General features: G+C 29.8%; 1 protein-coding gene across 1 annotated transcript in view; it reads right to left on the bottom strand.

The window, feature by feature from the left end:
- The window catches only part of LOC107457389 (uncharacterized), a 168,801-nt gene that overhangs the window by 122,907 nt on the left and 31,572 nt on the right, over positions 1-14,322 (bottom strand). Inside the window, exon 2 of the mRNA XM_087158681.1 lies at positions 13,404-13,539. Within this exon, the coding sequence (XP_087014807.1) occupies positions 13,404-13,523 (120 nt within the window). The 5' untranslated portion in view covers positions 13,524-13,539. The remainder of the gene's footprint in view (positions 1-13,403; positions 13,540-14,322) is intronic.

Below are 14,322 nucleotides of genomic sequence, written 5' to 3'. Positions count from 1 at the left end.
TTCAATTAATATCTTTATTTCCTTTTGGCTAATATATAATACTGTTGTATTAGGCATGAGTTGATTGGTTAGCTTTGCAAACATCACTGGATAGCAAATAAATTTTTTTGTATAACAACACAATGATAGAAATAACTTAGCTTTTTGCTTCGCTTTCAAGATTTTGTACTACACACCTATCCCATAGAAGGAACTTCTGCATGTGATATCGTAAAATATTTCCAAATTAATTTCTTTTTTTTATATTTTGATTGACAAAATATGAAATAATTCAACCATATATTTATTTTTAAATTCTTAACTTGACTTAATACTATAGAAGGTTTCTGTTAGCTCATCTTCTGAAGTAGAATCGTTTTTAAACAGTCTTAAAATAAAAGTGTAGACATTGTTTCACCTTTGTGTTTGCCTTAGGAAAATATTGTAAAGGACTCTATTTTAAACTCTTTAGGAGAGTATCGTCTAAGACAACAGCTGCTGTGAATAACGGAACTGTGGCTGGATAGCATAATGCTGATTGAAATTCGTTTTGATATTCAAAAGAATATGTCTCTGCAAAGTCAACTTGAATTTCCCTGGTTTTAATGCTAGATATGTTTGTTTGGAAAGTATCACCTCGGATTCTTTTAACTCTTACGTATTATTGAAAGTTAGTCCAATTTTCAAGAGTTATTTCAAAACATTCTTCTTGCACATTTGCCATTATATATTTTTTATTGTGAGCTATTATCATCTTTTTCTCATCGTTACCAAACTACAATAAATGATGGTTAGAAACCTATAACAAGCAATGAGAAATTTTTGTAAGTATCAGAAGCCCCCTTCCAACAATTAGATCCAAAATTTCTTTTACTTTATATACATAAATACTTCTACCATCACCATGTATTGTCATAAACTTAATTTTAGCCTTCCAATTAAAGAATAAAAATTTCATGATATTTGTTTTTAGTCATAAAGCACTAAATATGGAAAATTAAGCAATGTTTAGGATGCAACAGACAAAAATCAGTATAAGCCTCTCTTAGAAACATTGTTGGATAGTTCTTTCATTTTATTGGCTGTTTTTCCCCGTAATAATCCAGAGAAGCAGCTCTTGTTTCAATTCAAGCATAGTATAAACAATCTAACTTTTGAAGAAAATCCATTTATTAATAATTAAGTTCATCTGAAATACTTAGTGGTGAATCTTTTACATCATTATCAATCTGTTTTGAAAGTTCAAGTCTAACTTTCATTATTTCCTTATTTTCTTTCCTTTGAAGTGCAGAATCTTATGCTCTTTTCTTTTTTTCTTTATCTTCTCATTCTTTTAAATCCAGATAAGGACACTATTTTAAGCTTATCCATTTCATAATAATCTAGCAAATGCAGTCGAAATATTCTACTTAAACATAAACGTATAGCAAATAGAAGTTTGGGAAAACAATTTCCAAAAGATTCAAAATTATCGTCTTATTATGCTGTTTTTTTATTAATGCTTATACCAACCTGATTTTACAAAAAACCACAATCTTACAATTCCGTATTTGTGGCATTGAAGTTGTGCGGCGGTTATAAAAAATGTCCGAACATTATTTAAATCTTTTATTGAAAATAAATAAATAAATAAAGTGTATAAGTACCTCTAACACACATAACAGTAACGCCCGTAACTTTTCGTTACGTGTGTTACCTTGAATAAAATTAATTATAAAATTTTAACTATTAGCAGTTTTAATTCAAGAATTTTTTCCGTTGCATATCTTGCCTTCTTAATTTATAAAACAAAAAATTTTTAAATTTTCTTTTTTACTAAAGTTTTTACAGAAAAAAATGCAAAATTATGTTACGTGTGTTACTGGGAAATTAGACTATCTTGATTAATCGACTTTCAATCAAGCAAAAAAATTTAGGTCAAATTAAAAAAATACATTAAACAATGATAAAAGAGTAAAATAGTTATATTTATTACTAAAAACTATTTTATTGCTCTTTAATATTTTAAGAACTCCATTGGAATATAACATAACAAAGAACAGAACTCCTGTTAAAATTCATAGTGTTCCACCTTTTGTTAGAATTCACATAAATATTTTTTGTAATTCAAAAAACTATCTTAACTATTAAAAAATGTACATCTTCTAGATTCCAAAATTGTGTCATTTTTGGTTTTACGATAATTTTGAAAATTTAGTCACCCAGGACCACTTTTCGTGGAATCGCCCTATTATCATAGTTGTGATATATTTTTTTATTGATCAAAATAGTAGTGATATTTTAGGAGTAAAAATAATAATGAGCAGAGACCTAAAGGGTTAAACTTTTAACTTTAAGGGGTTAAAAATTTTAATTTATGCTGTGAAAGGTGACAAATAAAATAATGCACATGCAACATAACATAAATGATATAGGAAACTATTGGTTGGTCTTAAAGAGTTAAGTAATGGTTTGTAAACATAAGAGTATTTATTTTCAGCTGTTACAATCGTCCCTTTACTTATTGTTACAATTGTCCCCAAGACGCCATTTCAGCTTCATTTGTTAAAAACAATGCTAGTTAATTAACAAAACTAATCTTTTTTTTCTTAAATGTTAATTAAAGTGTCCACTTACATATTCGGTTATAATTTTTATTTGTTTAAACAAAGTTACTTTGTTACAATATAATATTCTAATACCAAAAAAAGTACTTACGTAGCGTGAAAATATCTTTTGTGATGTAACTCTTTCAAAAGTACATAATGGTTGCCAGCAGGGGTATACATGTAGATTTATTAAATACACCTTGTGCGCCACCTAGGAACCAAATTTAGAACCCGAGATTCGAAATTTTTGCTCTGTTACAATCGTACCCTGTTACAATTGACCCCACTCTCCCCTATACGTATTTTATATAGAACTTTCAAAGTTACTAAAAAAATAAAGAGAAAAAAAATGAGTCGAAGACAGAATTAAGTTCATAATATCCAACTTACTCTTTTCTTTCGGTTCACTATCTCCACAAAAAATAATATTATATGTGTATAGCAACGAACATTTAGTTCACTATATCCGGAGTTCACTCTAAACCATATTCCCTATTGAGGGATTTGACTGCATTTCTTTTAAATTTTGGAAATTTACCACACATAGAAATGAAATCTATACAAAATAATTTTATGTCAGAAATTGATAATAATACCGATAATTAGAAATAAAACTTCTCCAAAATTTTGAATTGCGTAAAAAATAAATTCTTTTGTTAAAATTACGGTTGGCAGAGAAAACAGATCCGTAATTTTCATAGTTCAAAAATGAATATATTTACTAAATTTTGAAAGAAAGAAAATAATTTCTCTTGGGAAAATTAGGATCATCAAAAACATGTCTATATTACAAATTCTTTCCCATTTCTTATTCATATCGAAAGAGGTTCATGTAGTAAAAAAATCTATGCGAATTAATAAAAATTTCGTTCATTCAAAATAAATAAATAATAACAATTGGTAAAATAAAAAATGAGAGAAAAACGAAGAAAATTAATAAGTTTTATTGTAACAGCGCATAAGCTGCAAGTATAAAGAACTCATAAAATAAGTTTGAATATTGAGAAAACATGGGAAATGAAAAAGATTAATGAAAAGAAAAGAAGAAAAATCTATCTTTCAAAAAAGAATTATTGATTGATTAAATTTAATTAATAAATAAATATTTGAATTTTTTTTTTTTTTTTTTTTTTTTTTTTTTTAAAGGAAGAAGAAAATTTTAAAAAAAGAAAAGAAACGTATTACGTTCATATTTCACTTCGTCTACAAAAAGTCTGTGAAATATATTATAACACACTATAATTAATATCAAGCATGTCGATAATTCAATGTTCAGAAAGTAAATTAAATAAATAATTTTAATAACTAATAATATCTATTCAACCTTGATATTATTTCCGCCTAAACTCTATAAAAAAAAATTATTTTAATATTATAAATAAATAAAAATGCAGAGGAATATGTTCGATAATTAAACTCTAGCTCTTTTTAATATCAATCATAGTCAATCTTTTTAATATCAAAACAGCTTTAATGTGAAAGTTTTTCTTAATTTGGACGAAATCTTTATTTATTCTCACGAGTTTGACACGCAGCGTGAAAGGTTCAAGTAAACATTTCAATAAGAAATTGAAATTCTGGTATTTTATCCTTCTAGAACCTGCAGGGAACAAACCACGCACAGAGCATGCGCCACAGTGAAAGTGAAAAAAAATTTTAATGAATGATTTCTATTTTTATATTTTGTGTGTTATATTTTATTATAATTATACTTTATTATAATCATATTTTCATGATATATTTTATTTAATAACCGTCGTTGAACAGCCGATTCAGTTTTTTGGGTTTACGACTACTTATGCTCAACGCCGTAGCCTTGTCATTTTGAACCCATTCAGAAGACAAGGTAACTCCTGGATCGAGTGTTGGGAGAAATTTTGCCTTCGTGGAGGATTTTTTGATGGAACAAACCCGCATTTGCGTTACATGGAGAGGAAGACCACGAGAACCACTCACAGTTAGCTCATGATCCGTCTACCACAGAGAATATTTTACGTCAACACTGTGGTCGGTGCAAGCCAGATGCGCAATTCGTATTAACCATCCATAGCTGGTATTCGAACCCAGTTCATTGGAAGGCGGATGCTCTAAAAAGAATAAGAATATCGGGATCTACGATAATGTGAGTCCTGAAGGCTCAGGGGATAGAGCGTTCGCCTTCCAATGAGGCGAACCTGGTTCTTCCGCATCCGGCTTGCACCGACCACAGTGCTGACGTGAGATATCCTCAGTGGTAGACGGATCATGGGTTAGACTCTCCTTGCCGTCAGGCTGACCGTGGAGGATTCTCGTGGTCCTCCATGTCACGCTAATGCGGGTTTGTTCCATCAAAAAATCCTCCACGAATTCAAAATTTCTCCCAATACTCGATCCAGGAGTTACCTTGTCTTCTGGATGGGGTTCAAAATGACAAGATTACGGAGTTTAACATTGGTACTCGTAAACTCAAATATTGGGTTAGTTGTTCAATCAGTGTTGGTGCACGGGGGTGATGGGATGAAAATACAGATTCTTTTAAAAATATCCAATTAAAATATCGAATCAATTTTCGTAAAAATGTATAAGTTACAGCAAAAGATGACGAAAGCTGCACGTGAACAGTATGAGCTAGCTATGCCATGTGACAACTGCCCCCTTATTTGATTGGATTTGAGCACTCATCAAACACGTAAGTAAAATATTATCCTTAAAAATACTATTTTAAAACAAATAGTTTAAATAAGGTAAGAAAAATAATTAACGATACTTTCAAGATACATATCATTCTATGTAAAAATCTTAATTATCATGTGATTCTTTGCAGCATTATTGTTTCTACGCGACTGAATCCGGTTTGCTCTTTTATACGTTCGTGTATTAATTGGTTAAATTCGACGATATATAATATAAATTCCACGATTGGATAAATTAGACGATATGTTACATAAATGTAGAATATTTATTATATTAGTATATTATAATAATTAGACCTAATTACTTGACGCCCTGTAGTGTTTTAATAATGACATGTTTTGCACGAGTATATGGGCAATACTTTTATATTTAAACATACGTGTAATGGGTTTTTATTCGGGTGACTTTTCATATACATCCTGTTTATATTTATTTTTAACGTATTGCATTACAATGTTAACCAATTAGTACATGAACGTAAAACGTGCAAACCGGTTTCAGTCATGTCAAAACAATAGAGCTGTATAGTATCACCTGATAATTAAGATATTCCATAATATATATATATATATCAGGGTTGGCAAGTTTTTGACACATGACGGTTTTTACCGGTTTATACCATGGTTTTTACCGTCATGTCAAAAAGCCCTCTGTCAAAAACCCATAGTTTTGGTAAAACTGTATTTTTATTTGAGTTTAACTGTTCATAATTTAAAATTACTTCATTTTTAGGCAATAAAATTAGAAAAAAAGTTGTTAAAAGATATTTAAGAACAGATTCTTGCATTTTCCCAACAAGATTATATCAAAACATACTATTTGAAGTAAAATATTAGGATACTAAACAAAATTTTCAACATTTCCAAACATCATTTTGTTTGGCATATTACATTACTGAAGAATGTCAAGTCAATCTTGACTAAGAGTTTGTTCGTAATTACAAGTTTTAAAAGTTTTGTTTAGCTTATTTCTAATATTTAAGAAATGCCAAATTTTAAATCCTTCTTTTTAGTTCTTGAATTTATTAATAGTTCCAAGCTTTTTTGTTTGTTTGTTTGTTTATTTCTAACAATTAAGAAGTGCATAATTTTGAATCCTTTGCAAATCAAGCATAATGACAAAAGTAAGTATCACTATTTTCAATAAGTATATTACAATATTTCTATATGAATGTATAGTATAGAATAATTCTATAAGAATACATGTATATAGTTGCAAAATCAATAGCAATCATTTACAACGTTCATTTATAAAGGCAATTATGTGAAAATAATATATTGTTCGCTATATGCCATAAATTAAAGAAAACAGTAGATTGTTTGACGGTTTTTACCGCTGTCATGTCAAAAACTAGTTTTTGACGGCAAAAACAAAACCCTGATATATATATAGCAAGCACTTTTTATACATTATAAAAAATAATTTTTATCTTAGGATAATTATTGTTCATTGAGAAATATCACATTTAATTATAGTAAAGGATGTGTCTCCTTTACTTTTCCCCATTAATAGTCGTTCTATTTTAATTTTACATATATAAAATATTATACTATAATACATATATATATATATATATATATATATATATATATATATATATATATATATATATATATATATATATATATATATATATATATATATATTCTACCAGGTCTTGCTTGAAGCGTCTGTTTACTTAAGTAAGAATTATGCTACAAGCATAGACGTTTCCAAACAATTCCAAGTCAAGCAATTAAAAAAAAAAAAAAAAGAAGAAGAAGAGCAAACAATGTGAATGACAAACACAGTTGACAGTCTCTTCCGCAGTTCGCAAAAACAAATCCTTTCAAATGAGATATTCAGGAAGTTTATTTGAACAACGGTACCACCACCACTTGGGATCTATATCCTCAGCCGATATAAAGCGAAACCCAAATATTGGTGTGTGTATACATATATTAAAGCGGAAACATTCCATGCATGCTTCTTTTAAAACACATTAAAAAGCAAAGTGAAAGGGTTCAACGACCCATTTCTTTCCCGAAGAACAACACACACACACTGGGATAAAACAGAAGGGAAAGAGACTTAATAATTGAGATACTATATGGGTCGATGACTTAGAAGGAAGTCGTTTGAATGGTTTGCACTGAAGAAACAATGAATGACATAAAATGGGAGGTTTTTAACGGCAAAGGATGACATTAGCTGCATACCAGGGCCCATTCAGTGCAGGATTACAAAGAATGGGATAACGGTAGTGTGCGCTGGCAATTAGGAAACGTTTGTGGCTATGGAGGAAGTTAGCTGTTCAATTTACACAGGAAACTGTGTTTTACAACTTAATTTGTGATTTTAATCTTTTATTGCTTTGTAAACTATTCGTAGAACGACTTCCTCCGATTCCGCCGGCGATTAAAAAGTCACATTTTAAAAGCAATATTGCTTATCGGTATGAATTGAATAATAAATTTTTTTAAGGATTCAAATACAGGATTCTTACTCAAATCTGGAGAAAAAAATTCCTCGTGTTTTCCCTATACATATTATATAGGTTACGGAGAAAGTAATAATCTGGTGATTATATATAATCACCACTAGATTTAGCAAATATAAATTTTTGAATATTTACAGGGGTAATTGTGAGACCAACTCAAAAATCCTGAAAATTTTTTGAGTAAAATCATTAATGACGCGTTTCAAAAAGTTTATGTCTTTATAAATTTAAATCATTGATATTTTCAAAACATAAAATTCTAAATAAATTACGCGCAGCATACTTTAAATGAATAATTATTTATAAGTTTACTTTTATCTCTAATCACATTTATTATTCTACCAGAAAAAATATTTACAAATGAAAGAGATGCCAAGTATAAATTCTAGTTCTACTATTTTTAAATAAAATATACAAGAATTTAAAAACATAAATGTGATGAATAATTTCTTGAAACTTTTGAATCCGGAATTTTTCCGGAGCACAATCATCTCTGATATTTATCAAATTAACCGGTTTCTTCGCATAATTCACAAATCTTTACGGCAAATGTGATAAATTGTAGTTGTTGTTGTTGTTCATTGACGTCGCACTAGGGTTGCACAACGCACTGCGTTTTGTAACAATGGTCTATTGGCGACGGGTCTGGGAAACATCCCTAAGGATGATTCGAAGACATGTCATCACAATTTTGATCCTCCGTAGAGAGGATGGCACCCCCGCTTCGGTAGCCCGACGACCTGCAAGCGAAGTTGAGCACTTAGCGGTAGAACAGTTTAACGAGGACCCATACCGTACACTCTCGTTCCCTACGCAGACTAATCCAAGTGTTCACCCACCCGCACACTGACCGCAGCCAGTGATGCGTGACTTTGGTGATCTGCTGGGAACCGTGTCTTAACGATTAGTCCACTTCGGAACAAAATATCAAGACTGATTGGTCCAGTAAAATAGAGTGCAGTTATTTTAGTAGTTACTACTCAGAAAGATATTTTTTCGTTGGACATTATGGCGTAAGAGATCACGAATTACAATATTTTACAATTAAAAAGTCAATAAATGGTTATTTTAAGTCTCATACATTTATTTAGCCTGAGCGAAATTTGAATAAAAGACTGACAGGTGTTGTGAAACGAAAAAAATACAATTTACACGAACTTGTAAGAAATAGTTGCACATAAAAGAACAAACTGCCGTTACATATAAAAGAACAAACTTAAGCCCATATTCTAGAGAGAGAGAAAGAAACTTTTTTTCAAATAATTTTAAATGCTATTACTACAAATTGCTAAATATTTTTAAGTTCACTTATTTAAGAATATTAGATTGTTGTGACACTTAGATTAACAAAGTTTGCCAGATATTTTACATTTGCACTTATCAGGCTCGCGTTGTCCCTTACAAACACATCGCCCTGACCTCCAGAAAGAGATGTCTTTCTAGCGTATTCTCGAAGATTGCTAGATCTGGAACATCGTCAAGTAAAATAAATTTTTCTTCACTAATTATCTTACATTTAATTCAAATACATTTTCTTCACAAGCCAAGCAGTTGCGCAAACTGAACGAATTTTCGTAAAGTTAAGGGACATTACCATTACGAGTCTGGACTTATGCAAAGAAACCGGTTAATTTGATAAATTTTCAAGAATTTATCATATTTACCATCTTTAGTAATGATAATACATAATTACGGGTTATTATAAATAATCACAGAATTAATCACATTCACAGCAACGTAAAATGCAATCACTTTGCTCTTATATGAGCTGCTATACTTGTTGAAAAAACTGAAGAGAAAAGAGAAACAGCTGAACATATTTAAAACAAATAATGCTATAATAAATGAACTAGTTTAATATAGCTGAAATATCCCATAATAACGCTTAAATATAACTCTTTAAATATACCATAGATTGTGCTTAAGAGTGGTTATCGTGTTTTAAATGACGAAAATGAAAAGCAAAATTCCCTGAATTTTCTCAGTTTCTGAAGATAAATGACCAGTGGCCGGAAAAACTACATTTTCTTTGTAGTTAACTACAATTACTTTATTACAATTGTAGTTAGCTGAATTACTTAGCTACAATTACTTTATTACAATTGTAGTTAGACACAACTATTTTTTTTTTAAACGTAGCGACTGCAAATTACTTTCGAAATGTAGTACTACTTCGCTACTTTTTGAAGAGAAACGTAACTGGAGAACTTAATTTTTAGAAATATTCAAAAAGATTTTGAATTTAAAAAAAAAATCGGCTTGGAAAAATATGAGGAGATATTAAGAAGTTTTAATTCATGTTTAGATTTTTTTTTAAAAAAATTTCTAAAAGCACTTTTTACGAATTTGTTCATTAAACTTTCGAACTCTATGCTTTTCTCGACAGTGATTTTGAAGTATTCGAAGAAATTAGCAAATATTTGTGATTTAAGTGATCAATGCTTTTTTGTAACCTTCAAAAAATGAAAAACTGTGCGAAAAACAAACAGACGGACCACCTTGAATTACCTTCGATCTAGTTATCGGATCTTCACGTTCTAGTACTCAATCTTAATGGCAGGGGTCTGTCCAGACATTTTGTGAAAGGTCCGTTTTTCGTGAAATTGTGAAAAAATTACTCACATTCTTTCAACCAGGGTCCGCTTTTATGAATTTGTGCAAATAGGGTCCGTTATTGCAAAAAAAAAACTTTTTCAAGGAGTTTTTAAATTGTAAAGATATACAAGATTATGCTCAACACTGTAAAATTATAATTAAAAAATTAAATTTTAAAAAATAAACAACAATTGCTGCTTCTAAATTAGAGATGCAACATAGAAATATTTGGTATTTAGCCTATACTGCTGAACGCAGAATATTAATCTCGGACGAATAATGGAAGAATCGTCTGCCGAAGACAAAATTAAATTAGTTTACATCCATCTTTCTTGTTTTCTGCCCTGGAAAGGGTTTATTCGATTAACAAAATAATAATAAAGATAAACAAATTTGTGAAGGGTCCGTTTCAAAGTTAAAATATTTTGAGAAGGGTCCGTTTTTAAGTTAAAATATTTTGTGAAGGGTCCGTTTTTATGAAAAGATATTTTGTGAAGGGTCTGTTAACGAACCCAAATTTCTTCTAAACAGACCCCTGAATGGTGTGAGGGGGTGACCGCAAATATGCTAATTAATTAATGCAGATGATATTTTAAGTTACGAAATCAGACAAATACGTACTTAATAGCTCCTGCGAAATCGAATTTAAAAAAGTCAGATATTTAAAATTCGATTTCTCAGGGACAACTCGACCGATTTCGCACCGATTTTTTCGATCATAAGACATAGATCTTATTAACGCTCGGCCACAGAGGCATTCTCATTGCGTACGTTGACGGGGCCGCGAAGGACTTGCACCAATCAAATCCAAAAAAAATTTTACGTTTGAACTTAGTTTCTTTATTTAACTAACGTTTAAATAGTTGTCAGGAATAGTTACAAAATACTTTTTTTCTTTTTATATCGCACAGACGGACCCTTCACAAAATAATTCATGAAAACGGATCCTTTCATGAAAACGGATCCTTCACAAAATATTTTAAGATAAAAACGGACCCTTCACAAAATAATTTACCTTTTAATCGAACCCTTCACAAATTTGTTTATCTTCATTATTGTTTTCTCAATCGAATAAACCCTTCCCTAAAAAGGGGGGGGGGAGAAAGACAAATGTAAACGAACTAAATTTTGTCTTCGGCAGACGCTTCTTCCTTTATTCGTCCGAAATGAATATTCTGCATTCAGCAGTATAGGCCAAATACCAAATATTTATATGTTGCATCGCTAATTTAATAGATGCAATTGCTGCTTATTTTTTAAAATTTAATTTAATTATAATTTTACAATGTTGAGCATAATCTTGCATGTCTTCACAATTTAAAAACTCCTTGAAAAAGCTTTTTTGCAATAACGGATCCTATTTGCAGAAATTCACGAAAGCGGACCCTGGTTGAAAGAATGTTACTTAACGTTTATTTTATATCCACAAATTACGAGTCATTTTTCACAATTTACAAAAACGGACCTTTCACAAAATGTCTGGACAGACTCCTGACTATAGATCGGGATATTTAAAAATCATGAGAAAATCAATATCAATAACTGCCGAAAATACAATCGAAACACGATACTATCGGTGTAAATTGAGCGCGTCAAAAAGTAATTACCTAAATGCATCATTCAAACATTACGTGTTAATTTCTGAAGAAAAGTAATTATTTTCACTTTTCAAAAGAAAAATCATTCTGCGAGAACTCTGTAACGTTCTGCCACGGGGCTGAGTGAGAAAACATTGGGTGCTGCTAATATTAAATACGATGATCTCGCTGTTTTAAATCATTACAAACGCCTTTAACATAATATGTTTAATAACAAGAACAAGGAAGATGTTCATGCTACAGTGCCATAGAGGAAACTAATAACAAAATTTTACATTACTGCACCGAGCGCCATCTTTTGGGTTATAGAAATTATTATTATTAACATTGAGAAATATTATTAACAAACATATTTTTCAGAGAAAACTTTCTCCGAATAAAGAGGATGAGGGAAAAAAAAAAAGTTTTGATTCGATCTGAAAAGAAAGAAAGGAATACTATCTCCATTGTCCCTTTGTTCACCAATACGGTAGTAGTGAAATATGAAGACAGTCAAGGTCACGACATGTATTTATGTTCCATTGCCCGTTTTTTTTTTTTTTTTTTTTTTTTTGTACATCTCACATATTTCATTTTTATAAGAATACAAGCTACTTCCACAATTTGATTCTCATATAGGGTTGCCACAGAAAAACTAAACAGTTGCTTTTAGTAACCTAAAGCATGAAAATTGTTGCCTAAATAAGAACAAAAAAGTTTTCAATAATATGTCTAAAATTTTATTAAATGACCTAATTGTCATATACCATGATCCATTTAGATAAGTGGTTAGCAAATATGATAATTTTTGTATAAAAGTTAGTGTTCAAGCACTTAATTTTTACATCAAAACAATATAGTATATTTGCAGAAAAATAACTTCTATTAATGACTAGAATTCATACAAAAAATACTTTTTCATTAAAAAAAACACACTAATTTCAACAAAATTTACCCTTTTATCAATAATTGATTTAACAAATATATACATATATGTATACATTGTGAAAAGTGATTATACTCAAATTCGAAATTCACGCATCGTGATTATTAAAAATTAGGTTTTTTAAAACCATGCTAAATTTCGTAGCAATAACCGTTCAAAAGGCAATCCAGAAACAAAATAGACTTACCATGGAAATTGAGCAAATTGAGAACATTTAAAAGTGATGACTCAAATTTGCAATTCAAAATTTTCAACATATTTTACTTTTTTTTTTTCTTTTTTTTTTCTTGAAAAAAAATTCGTTGCGTTTAGAATTTTCGCAGATCGCAGGTTTTCAACACAATTTATGCTTAAAAAAAAAAAAAAAAACATTGCTAGGAGTACAGAAAAGTCTCCGAATAGTCTCCTATTCCTGAAAATAGATACTTTTTTAGCTTTTTCAGACAAAAAAGTTGCCATAGTCGCCTCAGGCCGAAAATAGTTGCAAATAGTCTTATTTTAGTCGCCTGTGGCAACCCCACATCCCATATATTTCATTTTTATAAGAAAGAATAAAATCTACTTACCCTATTGCTTTCGAGCGCTTCTGTGGAATGCGCATCTTTACCCCTGAAACAATTCTGGCACTTGCTTTTGTTAAATATGTTAGGACTGAATTTGCGACACTCCGTTTTCAATGATGTCATTTTCTACTATTGCATCCTGGGAAAAAAAGAATCATTTCAATTTAATAACAATTCACTTAACAATCGAAATAATAATAACAATAAAAAATAAACACCTCTGAATTACTTTTTAAGCACTCAAAAAATATTTTTAATCACTTTCCAAAAGAAAATCAAAATTAGGTTCTGCGCATTGATAAAAGCTATTTTTCCTATCATTTAAAGTTCTTAATTTATAAACATAAAGTCAATACAATTTAGAAACATTTTCAGAAACTTTACATAATCATGATAAATAATAACTAGTTTCTGATAAATATTGCAGAAAAAATTGTGAAAAATCAAGCACTTTTTTTTTTGTAATTTAGAACGACAATTGACACGGCAAAGAAAAAAATCTCCTTTTAAAACGAAGAAAATTAAGTACTTTTAACAAACTCCGAATAAAAAAAAGCACCTTTAAGAGGTTTTAAAATTAAATAAAAAATAATCACATTTAAGCACTTTTTAAAAACACTACCATACCAAATGACCGTTTAAGAACTTCTGCATCGAAAATGGGCTTATTATCTTATCGATTTTGTACATTTGACTTCATGAGTTTTTCTAACAATTACATACAGTTAATATTCTATTCTATTATTATTTTGTATTTTTCTTGTTCGAATAATACTTGTCGTATACCCATTTCTAACACAACCGAGAGAACAATTTATTGCTTTATAAGCCACGGGGGTCTTGCACTAGATATTAGCAACAAAAAAAAAAGTAAAAAAATAGAAATTTTGCACTCAAAATTATTGGATAAAGGAAAGGAAAA

The sequence above is a fragment of the Parasteatoda tepidariorum genome, chromosome 3 (genome assembly GCF_982258835.1).
Source record: "Parasteatoda tepidariorum strain Cologne lab strain chromosome 3, Ptep-v5.0, whole genome shotgun sequence".
Classification (NCBI taxonomy): Eukaryota; Metazoa; Arthropoda; class Arachnida; order Araneae; family Theridiidae; genus Parasteatoda; species Parasteatoda tepidariorum.
Note: the sequence above shows the minus strand (reverse complement) of the source record. Positions and strands in the feature narration are given on the sequence as shown.